Source organism: Dipodomys merriami, unplaced genomic scaffold (genome assembly GCF_024711535.1).
Source record: "Dipodomys merriami isolate MVZ:Mamm:240054 unplaced genomic scaffold, mDipMer1.0.p SCAF_57, whole genome shotgun sequence".
Taxonomy (NCBI): Eukaryota; Metazoa; Chordata; class Mammalia; order Rodentia; family Heteromyidae; genus Dipodomys; species Dipodomys merriami.
The window spans coordinates 6,486,538-6,504,392 of record NW_027206146.1 but is presented as its reverse complement, the minus strand read 5'-3'; the positions used below and the strand labels follow the sequence as shown (position 1 = coordinate 6,504,392).

Below are 17,855 nucleotides of genomic sequence, written 5' to 3'. Positions count from 1 at the left end.
GCTAACTTTATCTCTCCCAACATTCCCATCCACTTCTCAACCACAAGTTGTATAGTTTCTTTTCCACATAGTGTCTACTGTGTTCCACTGATGCATTCATTCACACTTTGTCATGATTGACAATCCAACTCGCCAAACAGCAAGTGACTTTATTCCATTAATTTTAATGGAATAATTTCAACACCCATAAATACATTGTTAGGGACATCACAGATATTTTTTAACATGAAAAAAAGAACAAGAAACTCTGCATGATAAAAATGTTCAGCACTTACATATAATGAATCTATCACACAGGATATTTCCTGTATCTGTTGTGATATTTACCTCACTTCTACTCCGGTGATCACTGCATTGGGTAATCGGTGAGCTGAAGCCTATTTTAAATCTTAGTCTCCTGTACCATTGTCCCAATGTTTTATCATCGTACAAGACTGGTTTGTGTAGATTTTTGTGTCATTTCCCTCCAGAAATACACTGGCATTTCATCTCTGGAGTCACAGAGTAATGATTGCATTTCATATCAAGGCATGCAAAATAGAACCATGGTCAGTACAATGCTTCACTAAATTTTTAGGGAGTGTGTGAAACCATATTCACATCTGGTATATTTGGCCCACTCCTCTTTTGAAGCTTATTTTAACAGTTTACCCAGGAATTTTCCCCAGTTTGTTATTTCTTCACAGGAAACATTCCACCTGGTAGTCTTCCTGGGATGGTAAACATTTCTTTGGGGAAGCTGGAGCTTGAACTAATAGCCTGTCCCTTACCTTTCTTATCTGTTACAGATTAGATATGTTTTCAAATGACATGTTTTAGCTGGACACTAGTGGTTCACACTTGTATCCTTGCTGCTTAGGCAGTTGAGATGTAAGGATCATGATATGAAGCCAGCTCAGGCAGGAATGTAGCTGAGACTTATCTCCAATTGATCACCATAAAGATGGAGGTGAAGCTGTTAGCTTTTAGCAAAAGTACAAGAACACAGGGTACCATTCAGGCTCTGAGATCAAGCTACAAGACTTCAAACACACACACACACACACACACACACACACACACACAAACACACACACACACACACACAGAGCATATATAATAATGTGGAGATCAAAGAAAACATAATATGCACATTTCTGTGTACCACAGGCCCACATTTGTCCTAGTGAAGGCACTAGGACCCATGGTGTGAGACAGGATTTCTTTTCTGTAATCACAACTATTTCTGTCCTCTAGATTCTCTACGCCTTCTGTCTTTCACATCCCACTCCAGAAGGGCCATCCCTGAGCCAGAAAATGACTTTGATCTTCGATATTTTTTGTGAAGCTCAATTTGGAATGGATCCATAATCCAGTACGCTGATTTTTCTCTCCTGTATAGACTTCCTGCTGATCTATGCATCAAACCTCACAAACACCTTAGCAATGTTATCAGGTGCATCAATATGGGGGCTTTTCCTCATAGCCCAGCTGTGTGTTGGTGTCATGGGGAACTCCCTGCTCTCCTTGCTCTATCTGTATGTTTTTATTCCAATGTCATCTGAAGAAGCCCATGGATACCATCTTCATGTACCTGACTGTGGTCAACATCCTGAACCTCACCTTCACAATATTACCAGACTTCATAGCATGCTTTGGAATCCAGCGATTTCTGGACAATGTGGGCTGCAAGGTGGTGGTGTACCTCTTCAGAGTCACCCGGGGACTGTCCATCTGTACCACCTCACTCCTCAGTGCTTTTCAGGCCATCACCATCAGCTCTAGCCATGCCCAGTGGGTGTGCCTTAAATCTAAGTCTTCAGTGTGGATTTTCCCTTCTTTCCTCTTCTTCTGGGTCATCAATATGGTCATCTATGTCCCGGTCATTACATCTATGAAAGCCAAAAGCAATTTCACTTTTGTTGGTCCCAGGGTTTCCAATGCATATTGTGAGACTCGGCAGATAGAAGACAATAGATTATGGTATTTCATCTCTATCTTATTATTTCAAGATCTTGTGTTTGTTATCCTCATGATCATCACCAGCCTTTATATGGTGATCCTCCTGTACCGACACCACAAGACAGCTCGGCACCTCCACAGTCCCAGGCTTGCTTCCCAGTTGGCCCCTGAGAACAAGGCCACCCACACCATCTTACTGTTAGTCAGCTGTTTTGTCTTCTTTTATTGCTCCAACAACATGGCAAACTTTTATTCCTTTTACACACCAGTGAAAATCCCAACAGTGGATGTGATCATTTGTATTTAACATCATGCTATCCAATCGTGTGCCCTTTTTTCCTAATGAAAAATAATAAAATTCTTTCCAAATGTACACTCTCCCTCTCGATGATAGGAAGTACCGATTGTCATAAAGCATTCAACAGCTGATTGGACAGCCAAAAGTTTTCTTCAAAAGCTTAAGTTTCTAGTAATATATCTGGGGAAGAAATTGTACTGAACACCGGAAGTGTTCCAGTTCAGAGATGCTGTAAATCTTTCTTTTTTAATATTTTTGAGCTTTCCAGTTCTGGGGCTTGAACTCTAGGCCTAGTTGCTGTCCCTCAGCACTTCAGCTCAAGGCTAGCACTCTACCACTTGAGCCACAGCACCACATCCGACTTTTTTCTCTTTCCTTATGTGGTGCTAAGGAATTTACCCCAGAGTTTCAGGCATGCAAGGCAAGTGCTGTACCACTGAGCCAAATTCCCAGCCCCTATGCTGTAATTCTTAAATGCTGAGGTACTTGTGTGTGTTTGCACTAAATTCTTATATTGCTTAGTTGCTCAACAGATTATTAGTGGGACAAATGAAATACATTATCTGTACACTATGAAAATTAAAAGCATTTCTGTTCTTATAATAGAGTAGCTAGACAATCTATTTCTTCCTTGTGTTCCCTTCGTACTAACGGTGCTGTTTGTTATAAGAATGATGGTTCTCCAATGAAAGAGTAGCATCTAGCCACCGAGGAAAGAGCATGTGGCCAAAGGACACAGCCAGAGCCAGGCACTAGTGGCTCATGCCCATAATCCTAGCTAGTCAGATGTTGTTGCTGTTGTTTAGTTGCTTTGTTCTTGTACTGCTCCTAGGGCTTGACCTGAGGACCAAGGCTGTGTGGATGAGCTTTTTTTTTTTATCAAGTCTGGCAGTCTCCCACCTGAGCTACAGATCCACCTGTGGCTTTTTACTGATTAAATGCAGGTAAGAGACTCACAACAGAGTTTCTGCCCAGTCTAGCTTTGAACTGTGATCCTCAGATCACAGGTTCTAAGAAGCTCTCAAAACAGTGTGAAGCTGGCACCCAGCTTCAATAAGTTTTGGATATATCATAGAACCTCCCAAATATGAACAAGGAGAACAAGAAATACTTACATCGGAGTTGTGATGTGCAAGGAGATTGAAGTCATAATAGTCTCCCCAAAATGGAGGACAAAGGGTGAACAAAGCCAGCAGTGGTACACATTAGACAATGTGTGGAACTGAACTATGCAACTTGTGGTTGGGAAAGAGAGAAAAAAACTGAGAGATTGTGGGAAGGGGTAACATTATCCAAAACAAACTGTTCTCATTAACTGTAATGTGAAACATCAACCCCTCTGCACATCATCTACAAAATAACAATTTTAGTCAGGCGCTGTGGCTCATGCCTATAATCCTAGCTACTTAGGAGATGAGATGCGAGGATCCCAGTACAAAGTCAGCCCATGCAGGAAAGTTTGTGAGCCTCTTATCTCCAATTAACCACTGGAAACCTGGCAGTGGTGCTGTGCTCAAGTGCTTGCCTTGAGCTGAAGTACTCAGGAACAGCGACCAGGCTCAGAGTTCAAGCCCCATGTCCAACAAAAAAAAAGCTTACGGGATTGGGAAGAGAGTGGGACATGCATCAATATCACCAAGTTTAGGCATGATAAGTCTACAGTTGACGATGTCCTGGAAAGATAATTGAAAGCAAGTCTGCATAACGAAGGAAGGTGAGTGAACTCAGTGATCTCCACTCTCTGATGTTGAGTTTGGACATGATCCTTCTGCTTCTAGTTCATGGAGGAGTTTGATGAGTACCACTGTTAGTTCAACTTGAAAAGTCTTACAGAACCAACCCTGGTTCCTGGGATTTTCCTTGTTTAGACTGTCAATGTCATTAGGTATTATGGGCCTATTCAATTTGTTTTAATCATGGTGGAGCTCAAGCAGCTTGCATACATTTCTAGTGGATTATCCATCTTGTTAGAATGCAAGTTTTGAAAAAAATCCTTCATTATCTTTTGTATATCTTGGTGATTTTTTGCAATGTTTGCATTGGCATCCCTGATTTTGTTCATTTGCGTCTCTTCTTTCCTTCAGTAATTTAGATAGTCATTTGTAAATTTTATTTTATTTTTTCCCAAAAGAGCAACTTATTGTTTTGTTGATTTTATATAAACTGTATTTTTAGTCTCTAGTTAATTTATTTATCACCTATTCCTTACTATCTCTCCCCATCTGATTGTTTGAGGTTTGGTGTGCACTATTTTCTGAGTAGCTTTACTCACACTGTTTGTCTTATCTATATGTGTGCAATTTACACTAAGAAATTTCTTTTCAATACTGCTTTTGCTGCCCCCACATGGTCTGATATGAAGTGTTATATTTTTCAGTGAATTCTCACCTGTTGTTCAGTAGTGTGTTATTGGATCACTGTGTGTTTCAGTGTTTTCTGAAATGTTCTGTTGTTTAGAAGCAGTTTAATTTAACTGTGATCAGATAAGATACCAAGAGTTATTTCCATCCTTTTGATTTTCCTCAGGCTGACTTTGTGTCCTAGAATATGGTTAATTTTGGAAAATGTTCCATGTGCTGCTGAAAAGAATGTGAGTTGTGTGCTTGTTGGGTAAAATACTTTCTAGAAGGCTTCTATGTCCATTTGAGTAATGGAGTTATTTAATTCAGAAGCTTCTTTGCTGATTTTTGTTTGGTAGACCTATCCTTTGATGAAAGTGGGGTGTTAAAATCTCCCACTATTATTGTGTTGGGGTCTATGAGGTTATGTAAGGCTAAGAGTATTTGTTTAATGTCTTTATGTCTTCCATGGTTTGGTGCACAAATATCATCCACTATGATTTCCTCTTTGAGGATCATGTACTTTGTAATGGTCTTATTTGTCTCTTTGTACTGATTTTAATGAGGAATAAATTTTATCGGATGACAATGTGGCTACTCTGCCCTTCTTGCAAGATGTATTTGCATGATGAATTTAGTACATCTTATAGCTCTAAATAATTTTTCATTGTGTGCTGAGTTTCTGTTGTTATAGTTGTTTTGTATTTTTTCCCAATATACTGCTTACATCTTTAGGTTGGAGAGTTTACCCATTGATGTTGAATGTCACTATGGAGAACTATGTCATTGTTCCTGCCATCCTGTTATTTTCCTTTCGTGTGCTTTTTTCCTTTTTGGTAGTTACTAAACTTCTAATGATCTTTATTCAATTCTATATGTTGAATTCTTGTATTTATTCATAATGTAGTGATTTTATATAATGCTGTGTTTACTTTGACTGTTTTCTATTTTCTAATTGTAGCCTTTCCTTTATTATGCCTTGTAGATCTGATGTAATTCTATGGATTCTTTTTTTTGCTGTTGTTTGTCATGGAAGGTATGAGTTTCACCATCCATTGTGATTTTTAGCCAGGCTGGTTACACCAGTTTGGGTTGCCAATTGTTCTTATTTGGGAGTTGAATTATACCACTCCAGGCTCTCCCTACATTCAGTTGGTATGGAGAAATCTGCGGTCATTCTCATCTTTTTTTTTTCGTTGTAATAAAGTTCCTTCTTTAGTTTGCTGCATTTAAAAATGGTTTCTTGCTTTAGAAGTTCAGCGTTTTCACTTTGATGTGTCTAGTGGTATTTCTTCTGGCACCCTGTCTGGTATGGGTTCTACATATCTCTAGAGGTGGATGAGAATCCACGTTCAGTTAGGGAAATTTTCTGTTCTTATTTTGTTACATGGCTTATCAATGTGTGTCCAGAGCTTTGGACAGGAGAAAACCTTGTAGCACAGCCTGTGCATTAGAATCCTGTGCTGTGGGGTACAGGAGCCCTACACAGCTGGCCCACCAGATTCCAAGCTCTGCAGAGCCAAGGCCCCCAGCAGGAAAGACAGAGAGTGTTCTGGGTTCCACTCAGTATGTCCCCAAGGCTGTGAGAACTAACTTTTAATAACCAGCAACATCGTGAAGTTTACTTTCTGATGAGTTTGACTTGGAAAAAACACACATCTTGAGGTTGTAATTCTGTTCTCTAAGTAATCAACTTAATATGTTCTCTCAGAGATTGCCTTGGCACCTGGGAGAGAGTTTTGCATGTCCTGTGGGGACATCAGATTGAAGCCTGTAAACAAAGCCGACCAGACAGCAGGTGACACTGATTGATGTCCACTGGGAGAAGCCTCATCACCCTGGTATGATTCATAGTCATGGCTGGGCACAGGCAGCCTGTCCACAATGCCAGGTTGCCTCCAGGAAGCTGTGTCTCGTGAGCCAGCATTGTGCAGCTCTCAGCCCTGACAGGAACATGATGTAGGAAGAGGTAAGAAGACTTTAGCATCCTCCTTACCCCAGGTTTTCAACATTTCCTGCTCTGCATGTTGTAATTTGAAACAGGGTGGCAATAATGTTTTATGAAGGGAACATGGAAACCTCACTGTTTCTTAGATTGATTTTATCTGCAGTAACCTGGGAGAGGCCTAAAGTGTTTTACTCATAATTTATTCATTGATCTACAGATGTCTTGTATTTGTATGTATGTATGTATGCATTTATGTTTATTTAATTTTTTTGTCTGTCTTGTGGCTTAAATCAGGGCCTGGGCTCTGTCCCTGTGTTTTTATGCTCAAGGCTAGGACTCTATCACACGAGCGACAGAGCCACTTCCACCTACTTTGGTAATTTATGAAAGGTAAGGGTCACAAACTTTCAAAGTCTGTTGGCTTCGAACCATGATCCTCAGATCTCAGCCTCCTGAGTACCTAGGACTATAGGAGAGTCACTGGCACCAAGCTACAAATGCTTTTCTTATAGTTTATGGATTCTGTGAAATGACAGATGTTAGAATTTCAGTCTTCCCAGTTTTTATCAGTTTAATTTTCATTATTAATTTGTATTTTTACTATAAAGTTGATATACAAGGGTTACTATTTCATAAGTCCAGTAATGAATATAAATATTTGTCAGTTGTGAGGCATCCACTCAGGGTGTACATGCTCCTCCTGAGATTTTAAGCTTCAGACTAGCGCTCTGCTATTTTGAGCCACAGTGCCACCTTGTTCACTACATTTCCTTTTGGATAATGCCACTGCTAACTTTACCTTTCCCAATCTTCCCATACAGTTCTCAACCACAAGTTGTACAGTTTCTTTTCCACATAGTGTCTACTGTGTACCACTGATGCATTCACTCACACTCTCTCATAATTGACAAACTCTTCAAACAACAAGTGACTTTATTCCACCAACTTTAATGGAAAATTTCCAACACCCATAGATACATTGCTAGGGATATCATAGATATTTTTTAACATGAAAACAAGAACAAGATCTCTGCATGATAAAAATATTCAAAACTTATATATACTAAATCTATCTCTCAGGAGATTTTCCGTATCTGTTGTTATATTTTCCTCATTTCTACTCCGGTGATCACTGCATAGGGTAATGGGGTGAGCTGAAGCCAATTTTAAATCTTAGTCTCCTCTACCATTGTCCCAATGTTTTATCATCGTACAAGACTGGCTTGTGTAGATTTTTGTGTCATTTCCCTCCAGAAATACACTGGCATTTCATCTCTGGAGTCACAAGATAATGACTGTATTTCATATCAAGGCATGCTAAAATAGAACCATGGTCAGTACAATGCTTCATTGAGTTTTTAGGGAGTGTGTGAAACCATGTTCATATCTGATATATTTGGCCCACTCCTCTTTTGAAGCTTATTTTAACAGTTTAACCAGGAATTTTCCCCAGTTTGTCATTTCTTCACAGGAAACATTCCACCTGGTAGTCTTCCTGAAGTAGTAAACATTTCTTTGGGGATGCTGGAGCTTGAACTAATGGTCTGTCCCTTACCTTTCTTATGTATTACAAATTAGATGTGTTTTCAAATGAGATGTTGTAGCTGGACACTGGTGGCTCACACTTGTATCCTTCCTACTTAGGATCATGATATGAAGCCAGCCCAAGCCAGAATGTCTCTGAGACTTATCTCTAATTAATCAGCATAAAGATGGAGGTGAAGCCCTCAGATCAAGCTACAAGACTTCAACACTCACACACACACACAGAGCATATATAATAATCTGGAGTCCAAAGAAATCATAATATGCAAACTCCTGTGTACCACAGGCCCACGGTTTTCCTAGAGAAGGCACTAGGATCCATGGTGTGAGATAGGGTTTCTTTTCTATTATCTCAACCATTTCTGTCCTCTAGATTCTCTAGATCTTTTGTCTTTGGCATTCCACTCCAGAAGGGCCACCCGTGAGCCTGAAAATGACTTTGATCTTCGATATTCTTTGTGAAGCTCAATTTGGATTGGATCCATCATCCAGTGCACTGATTTTCGCTCTTGTATACACTCCCTGCTTATCTATGCATCAAACCTCTCAAACACCTTAGCAATGTTCTCCGATGCATCAATATGGGGGCTTTTCCTCATAGCCCAGCTGTGTGTTGGTGTCATGGGGAACTCCTTGCTCTCCATGCTCTATCTGTACATGTTTTTATTCCAACGTCATTTGAAGAAGCCCATCGATGCCATTTTCATGCACCTGACTGTGGTCAACATCCTGAATCTCACCTTCACAATTTTGCCAGACATCATAGCATGCTTCGGAATCCAGCGATTTCTGAACGATGTGGGCTGCAAGGTGGTGGTGTACTTCTTAAGAGTCACCCGGGGACTGTCCATTTGTACCACCTCACTCCTCAGTGCTTTTCAGGCCATCACCATCAGCAACAGCCATGTTCAATTGGTGTGGCTTAAATCTAAGCCTTCCATGTGGATTTTCCCTTCTTTCCTCTTCTTCTGGGTCATCAATATGGTCATCTATGTCCCAGTCATTACAGGTATGAAAGCCAAAAGCAATTTCACTTTGATTGGTACCGGGATTTCCAATGCATATTGTGAGACTAGCCAGATAGAATACAATAGATCATGGTATTACGTCATTACCTTATTATTTCGAGATCTTGTGTTTGTTATCCTCATGATCACCACCAGCTTCTATATGGTGACCTTCCTGTACCGACACCATAAGACAGCCCGACACCTCCACAGCCCCAGGCTTGCTTCCCAGTTGGCACCTGAAAACAAGGCCACCCACACCATCTTACTGTTAGTCAGCTGTTTCGTGTTCTTCTATTGCTCCAACAACATCGTAAACTTTTATTCCTTTTACACACTAGTGAAAATCCCAACACTGGATGTGCTGATTTGTATTTTGTCATCATGCTACCCAACCGTATGTCCTTTTTTCCTAATGAAAAATAATAGAATTTTTTCTAAATATTCACTCTCCCTCTCGATGATAGGAAGTACTGGTTGTCATAAAGCATTCAACAGCTGATTGGACAGCCAAAACATTTCTTAAAAGCATTTAAATTCCTAGAAATATATCTGGGGAAGAGATTATATTGAACACGTGAAGTGTTGTTCCAGTTCAGAGATGCTATAATTCTTTCTTTTTTAATTTTTTTGGGGGGTCCAGTAGTGTCCCTCAGTCTTCAGCTCAAGGCTAGCAATCTACCATTTGAGCCACAGTGCCACATCCGGATTTTCACTTTGCTTATGTGGTGCTTTGGATTTTAACCCAGAGCCTCAGGCATGCAAGGCAAGAGCTGTACCACAGAGCCACCTTCCCAGCCCCTATGCAGTAATTCTTAAATGCTGAGGTACTTTTGTGTCTTTGCACAAAAGTGTTATATTGCTTAGTTGCTTAACAGATTATTAGTGGGACAAATGAAATACATTTTCTTTAGACTATTAGAATTAAAAGCTTTTCTATTCTTATAAGACAGTTGCTAGACAATCCATTTCTTCCTTGTGTTCCCTTCCTACTATCTGTGCTGTTTGTTATAAAGAATTCTATTAGATCACTCTAAGAATGCTGGTTCTCCAATGAAAGAGTAACATCTAGCCACGGAAGAAACAGCATGTGGCCACAGGACACAGCCAGAGCCAGGCACAGGTGGCTCATGGCCATAATCCTAGCTAGTCAGAAGGCACCTCAGTTCTCAGGCACCCTGGGAAGAAAACTTAGTGAGACCCTTACTTCAACTAATCACAAGAAAAGCCAGAAGTAGTGCTATAGCTCAAGTGGAAGAGTGCTAGCCTTGAGAAAAAGAAGCCCAGGGACAGTGCCAGGCCCTGAGTTCAAGCCCCAGGTCGGCATAAAAGAAAAAAGAATGGACCTTGCAGCCAATGACAAAGAAAATTGTAGCCAGTGATGAAGTAGGAGGCAACCAATGACAATCAGGATGCAGTCAACGCAGAGATGTGTATACACCGTGACACATATTCTTCCATTGTGATCTCCATGACTCTACTATGTGACAAGCAGTGTGGCAAAGGCACAATGGAGATCAGTGTTCTGATTTAGACAACAAAGGAAACCTTCCAAGATAGATCCGTGTAGAGAGTAAGTCCTTACAGGTCCAATCGTCCATCACCACTGGACTTTCTGGAGAAGTGTCATGAGGAAAAGGGGTGATGTTCAGTCGGAAGCCCACTGGACATTGGGTATTTTATTCTTTTATATTTTTTTGGTCAGAGACCAGGACTGGAACTCGGTATCTGATGCTTTTGCTCATCATCTGCTGCTCCACAAGTCCCCTATCCCTCCACTGGACACTCAACCTAGTTTGAAGTCTACTCCCCCTGTTATCCTTCCTGTTCACAATCTCTATACACAGTTGGCACCCCTGATAGTTTTTGAGTCCTCGATTTTATTTTGGACCTTGCCACGCCACATATACTTGGTTGAAACTTCTGGAATGAAAGGTTCAGGACAGGAGTGGAGCCTGGCATAGACTCAAGCCTCAGGCATCCCCCAGGAGTTCGTGGAGAACTGGATTCCCTAAAAAAGACAATCTGGTCAGACTTAACCCATTGTTCTCTGAGAAAGAGAAGTTCCAGTGTGATTGCTGCTCACCACAGTGACCCAGGGCCCAGTGGCAGGATGCCTGCCCTGTGCCCTGACAAGTCCCACCTGGGAGAGCTTCTGTCCTGCCTCCAGGCCAGTTCAGGCCTGCCATTGTATACAACAACCCTTGTTTCCTCCTCTAACAAGCAGCTCAGTATCCAACCACCATGGGAACCCAGTCCGAGAGGCACAATGGAGAGGAAGCTGCTGAAGCAAGCATTTGGAAAGGAGCAGAGATCACAGCAGGCAAAGCAGCCATGAAGATGTGTCTGCAAGGAGTCCTTAGCTGGGTTCAGCAAAGAGAGGCCGGCGCAGGTGGGCGGAGGACTTCCATAAAGCTGCCTGTGGTAGATAGATGGCTTCTGATTTGAAATCGACAACAGAATAAAGGACTGAATTTCAATGAATAGTCTCTGGCCAGAGAAACAAGGTCAAATGCTTAAGTTTCTGCACTTCCAGTGGTTCCTGGTATTTCCAGCTGAGTGGACATCTTTCTGTGACCAGTGGGTGTCACGCCAACTTCTGCGGAGTCTGCGTGAGAGATCGCATTGGACAAAGAGCTTCAAGAAGCATGCCCTCAGGAAGGGGGTGTTGGTTCACGGCTTCCCATACACTTGGCTACACCTTTATAGCCTCTACCTTTATTCTTACTATATTCTTCTTGGCTGTACATTCGTTGCCTTTATTCTCGTTTTGGTTATTTTTCTATTGATCCGCGAACAGAGCATGTTGTATTTTTCCAGTCCAATAGAGACGGCATCTCTAAGTAATAAAGACTAAGGCCAAAGATTAAATGTGGGCAATGCCCCAATCAATCTATCATCTGATGTGACGTTGCCTCCAGAAACTCCTACAACTTCACAGGCGGTTTTGCAGCTCATGCATAATAAATATAGAGACTTACAATTTCCAGATATGTCCAACAGACAAAATCAATGACCTAAACTAAGTTAGAAAGAGTTATCCCAGTAGTTCAGAGAGTTCTAAAAAAGAAGGGACCTCTGATTATAAAAGAAAAAGAAAGATTCTCCCAACAGTTATGATTAAGTTTAGTCCAACTTACGTTATAGGGAGTAGATGGTGTTTTCACACAAAATATAAAGTTAGTAACATATTTCCTGAACCAACCAAGAGGCATTTCCTTATGCAGGAGCTTATAAAGATGAAATTAGTGGATAAAAATAAAATTAAAAAGAGTATAATGTAATTACAGCCCTGTGTTAGGTTTGTTAATTATTAAACATAAAAAAGGCTGAATAGATGATGTATTCTATTAAACAATATGCTAGACTTGTTTCGCAACACTTAGCTTAAACAGTTGGTGGGATAGTCATCAATTTTCATGTAATTCATCAATGCTTTGCCTTAAAAAAATTTGATTACATGCTTAAATAAACAAAGAATCTATGTCACAATTACACACTGTATAAAAATGTTAATTCTCCTCAATAAAGATACACTCAGATGCAACTCTTTTGAGTCTGTGTCTGTTTGTCACTTCGCTGACCGCTTTGCCCACCTATCCCGAGATTCCTGTCCCATAGGTCCCAGTGCTCCAGCCAAGCTGGTCCGTCGCAGGACCTTAATATTTATTATTTATATGTGTTGAGCTTGTTTGCATCCTTGGAATAAAATAAGCCTTATTGAAGGGTGGGGGGAACCAAGATGGCGACGGGGCAGTAGGGAAATACCACAACTCTCCCCAATGAAAAAGAGAGTTCCAGTTCCAATGCTTAATCTCCCCAAGAGATGACACCAACAAAAAGGTGAACCCTCAGAGAAAAACAGGAGGTGGAAAATAACACAAAAGAAAGAGAGGAAAAGAAGAATTTCAGAACAGAGAAGAGCAAAGACCCCACCCCCAACCTTCACTGGCAGTGTGGCAGCACACCAAGCCGTGGACCGCCGGCCTGGCAGGGGCTACCAGAGTCCCAGAGACACAGGGGGCTGCCTGTAGATCACCCACGCAGAAGCCACCTGAGGCATCAGTTTGCAGACAACTGATCACCACAAACAGAAAAACCTACCAGCTGGGAGTCTCCACGAAGATCCCACCCCCACCCCTCATTCTTCATCCGAACAGAGATGCTCCATCCCACCAAAGCTGCCCAGCACTGGCAGTGCATCTAGCCGCTAACAGCTGGCCCAGCAGAGGCTGCCAGAGTCCCAGAGACACTGGTAGCTGCCTGCAGATAGCAAAGAAGCCGGTATCACAGATAGCGCAGAGGTACCTTTGTATGACCCACCAATTATGAAACAGAGAAACCACTGAGCCCAGAACTCGGCCCCACGATGGGATCTCCCAGAGCTACACGGGATGCCAGAAAAGCAAAGCAAAAGACCTACAAGGAACTGGTGATGATCTGGAGAGTGCAAACCCCAGCACTCAGAACCTGTACGGAGGCCCAGCCCCACCCCTGGCCCATGGTGTGGACACTATGGACCCTACAGCTTCGACAAAGGCAGAGACAGAAGGGAATCACACAGAGTCACCACCGCCCAGCCCAGCCCGCAACCACCCCAACTGAACTCAGATTGCAACAGCAACTGATGACCTACACCACACAGAAAAATCTAGCTCCAGGGTGAGTACCCCACAGGGGACAGTGTATCCCTCAAGGGAGCCTAGAGCTGGAGGGAATCCCCAGACCCTGACCCAGACTCCCTACACCAACACCTGGACCACAGGACCCACTAAAATTGGGAACTGTTCAAGAGCTCCACCAACCCGTGGAGCACACTCTGCTGGCCAGGCTAGTGCAAGAGTGCCCCTGGAAGGGAGCTTAAATGCCCAAGCCAGGAACAGCGCCCCTGGGTCAAGACAACCAACAGTAGAAGAAATTTGAACTGTGTACCCCAGGCTGCATAACCTAGGTGGTATATACAGAAGCACAGTCCCAAACGGTGTGCCCCAGGTGGGGGGCGGGCAGAACCAGGCCTGGGGATCCAGCGCCTATACAACACAACCAACTCCTCCCAACTGAAGTCAAAAGCTGAGCATATGCCTCAGCAGAGGGGAGAGAAAGAGGGAACTACCCGCCCTGGGAAGCACACCTGTGACAACAAAAGACCTGGAGGCTCAGGACAAGAGAATCCCAAACCCCACCAAAACCCAACCCATATACTCTAGGCTGGGAATTGGGCAACACAGGCTGCCAGCACCTGATAGTAGACAGGAGCTCAGGCTGATAAGGTGGCTCAGCAGTAGAGTGATAGTCTTGGATGCATGAGGCCCAGGATCTGATTCCTCAGCATCACATAAGCAGAAAGGGTCAGAGGTGGTGCTGTGGCTCAAATGGTAGGGTGCCAGCCTTGAGCTGAAGAGCTTAGGGACAGCACCCAAACCTGGAGTTCAAGCCCACAACCAGTCCAAAATTGAAAAAAAAAAAAAAAACAGGAGCCCATATCAGACTCCAGCATCTGGGAGAGTGCATCCAGAACATCCAATCTTGCCAAAAGCACCCGTAGGAGCAAACATGAGCAGTCTAGGCTGCTCAATGCTTCCAAAGGCGGGAATTGCCAGCAATCTACAACAGAGAGCCGAGAATCCTATGTAGGTCAGACCATCAGCTGGAGGTAGGTCCCCAACAAAACCCAGATCAGGCACAGACTCTCTCTACCAATACAGAATCAGCAACCAAGCAAAGACAGATACACCAAAACCATATTGCAGATTAGTCTCCTGAACCCCCATGCGAAAATCACAGAGAAAAATTACAAGGTTTATCACCACCCAGGATAGCAAGCTATCCTCAATAGCCACCAGCCATGCAGGGGAGAGCCCAGTGGGAGCAAAGCAGGAATGGAAGCAAAAGCCACATCCAAGGGTTGCTGGAGGCAATGACTCAAGAGGTAAAGCGAGAAATAGATCAGAAATTGAAAGAGCACAAGGATGAACTATCAACAGAGATACAGGATATCAAACAGGAGATGCATGCAAAAATAGAGGCTGCACAAACCTCAGTAACAAGTGAGATAAATGCCAAATTAGAGGTAGTACATACCTGAATAAGAGGTGAGATCAGTACTTTGAGAACCAACATCGAATCCATAAAGGATTCCATTTCCTCCATGCAAAACACAATAGAAGCCACGGTCAACAGAGTGAACGAAATGGAATGTAGAGTGTCAGATACAGAAGACAGAATACACCAACTGGACCAAAAAGTGAGAGATATGGAAAAATCACTCAAATTAAGCCAAAGGGAAATTCAAGAGCAAGCAGATAATGACAAGAAATTTTAAGTTCGTATACTTGGAGTGGACGAAGGTGAAGAATTTCAGAGCAAGGGAATGCAACACATATTCAACAAGAAAATTGGTGAAAATTTTCCCCACCTCAAAAAAGAATATCTTACCTACATAACAGAAGCATATAGAACACCCAACAAGCAAGAGCCCAGGACAAACAATTCTAGACACATTACAGTAAAAATGATAGATCTGAATAATAAGGAAACAATCTTGCATGCAGTAAAAATGAAGAAGAAGCTACATTACCATGGGAAAAAAATTAGAATCACTGCAGATCTCTCCACACAAACACTGAATGCAAGAAAGGCCTGGGAAAGTACCATACGAGCACTGAGAGCCAATAACTGCCAATCCAGACTGATATACCTGGCAAAGTTAGCATTCACATTCGATAGAGAAATGAAAATTTTTAATAGCAAAGAAAAACTAAATGAATACATAAACATTAAGCCAGCATTAGAAAGAATAATAAGATGGGGGACACAACCTGAAGAAAGCACCCAGACAGGCATTACTCAAAGTCTAACTGAGCAAGCACAAGAGGAAAGGAAAGAAGAAAAACTGAGGAAATTGGAATGACAGGGACAACAATGCATCTCCCCATACTTTCTCTTAATATTAATGGGCTTAATTCGCCAATCAAAAGAAAAAGAACTGCAGACTGGTTCAGAAAACACGACCCATCCTTCTGTTGCCTTCAGGAGACACACCTCTCAGCCAAACATACAAACAAATTCAGAGTAAAGGGTTGGAAAAGGAACTACCAATCCAATGCCCCCAGTAAGAAAGCAGGTGTAGCTGTCCTGGTATCTGACAAAATAAACTTTTCATTAAAATCAGTACAGAAAGACAAGGATGGACACTACATATTAATACAGGGAACAATCCAAGAGGAGGATATAACCATCATCAACTTATATGCCCCAAATATTGGTGCACCCAAATTGTTAAACAAATACTCTCAAACTGACAGAATAAAATAGATCCCAATACGATAATACTAGGAGACTTTAACACACCACTCTCACCAAAGGACAGGTCTACCAACCAGACAATTGGCAAAGAAACTACCGAATTAAGTGAGGCCATACTTCAAGCGGAATTAACTGACATCTACCGAGTATTTCACCCTACAACAACAGAGTACACATTCTTCTCAGCAGCTCATGGAACTTTCTCCAAAATAGACCATATCATAGTTCATGCAAGGAACTTAAGCAAATACAAAGGGATCGACATAATCCCCTGTATCCTATCTGACCACAGTGGAATCAAGCTAGTTCTCAATAACAAAGCATACCTCAGAAATTTCTCTAATACATGGAAATTGAACAGCACACTCCTTAGCAATGTCTGGGTAACAGAAGAGATCAGAGAAAAAATAAAATATTTCCTAGAACTCAATAAAAATGAAAACACCTCAAAAAGAAACTTGAGGGAAATAGCAAAAGCAGTCCTGAGGTGCAAATTTATTGCCCTCAGTGCCCACATCAAGAGAATGGAGACAGACCAGCTAAATAACCTCATTATGCAATTAAAACAGCTAGAAAAACAAGAAAAAATGGAACCTAAAGTTACTAGACGAAGCCAGATAATCAAATTAAGAGCAGAGATTAACCAATTAGAAAATCAGAAAATTTAGACAAAATTAACCAAACAAAAAGCTGGTTCTTTGAAAAAATAAACAAAATTGATGGCCCATTGGCAAGATTAATTTAAAAAAGAAGAGAGGAAACCCATATTAACAGGATTAGGGATGCCACGGGAAAAATCACAACACGTACCCAAGGTATCCAAACAATCCTAACAGACTACTTTCAAAAGTTATACTCTCTAAAGGAAGAAAATCGGGCAGAAATGGATACATTTTAAGAGAAACACAAATTACCCAAACTGAGCAAAGAAGAAGTAACCAATTAAATAAGCCAATATCCTACAACCAGATATAGGAAGCTATCAAAAGTCTTCCATCAAATAAAAGCCCAGGCCCAGATGGATTCACAGCAGAATTCTATAAGACCTTTAAAGAAGAACTAATATCCATACTCCTCAAGCTCTTCAGAGAAACAGAGAAGGAGGGAGCTATCCCAAACTCATTCTATGAAGCCAATATCACACTCATCCCCAAACCAGGCAAAGACCCAACCAAAAAGGAAAATTACAGGCCAATTTCCTTGATGAACACAGATGCAAAGATCCTTAACAAGATTCTAGCTAACAGAATCCAGAAACACTTTAAAAAAATCATAAACTATAAACAGGTAGGCTTCATCCCAGAGATGCAGGGATGGTTTAACATTCGTAAGTCAATAAATATAATCCAACATAGAAACAGAGCCAAGGTCAAGAATCACATGATTATCGCCACAGATGCAGAAAAGGCCTTTGATAAAATTCAACATTCATTCATGCTAAAAGCTCTGGGGGAAATAGGAATAGAAGGAAC

At 41.7% G+C, this 17,855-nt stretch overlaps 2 protein-coding genes across 2 annotated transcripts; both read left to right on the top strand.

Annotated features, from left to right (window-relative positions):
- The first annotated feature begins 1,552 nt into the window (after positions 1 to 1,552).
- LOC138812473 (vomeronasal type-1 receptor 4-like) lies at positions 1,553 to 2,248 on the top strand. The gene has a single exon (XM_070000411.1). The coding sequence runs from the start codon at positions 1,553 to 1,555 to the stop codon at positions 2,246 to 2,248; it is 696 nt and encodes a 231-aa protein (XP_069856512.1).
- Positions 2,249 to 8,692: 6,444 nt separating this feature from the next.
- LOC138812472 (olfactory receptor class A-like protein 1) lies at positions 8,693 to 11,042 on the top strand. Its single transcript, XM_070000410.1, has 2 exons — positions 8,693 to 9,475; positions 10,926 to 11,042. The coding sequence occupies exons 1-2, from the start codon at positions 8,693 to 8,695 to the stop codon at positions 11,040 to 11,042; spliced, it is 900 nt and encodes a 299-aa protein (XP_069856511.1).
- Positions 11,043 to 17,855: the final 6,813 nt, after the last annotated feature.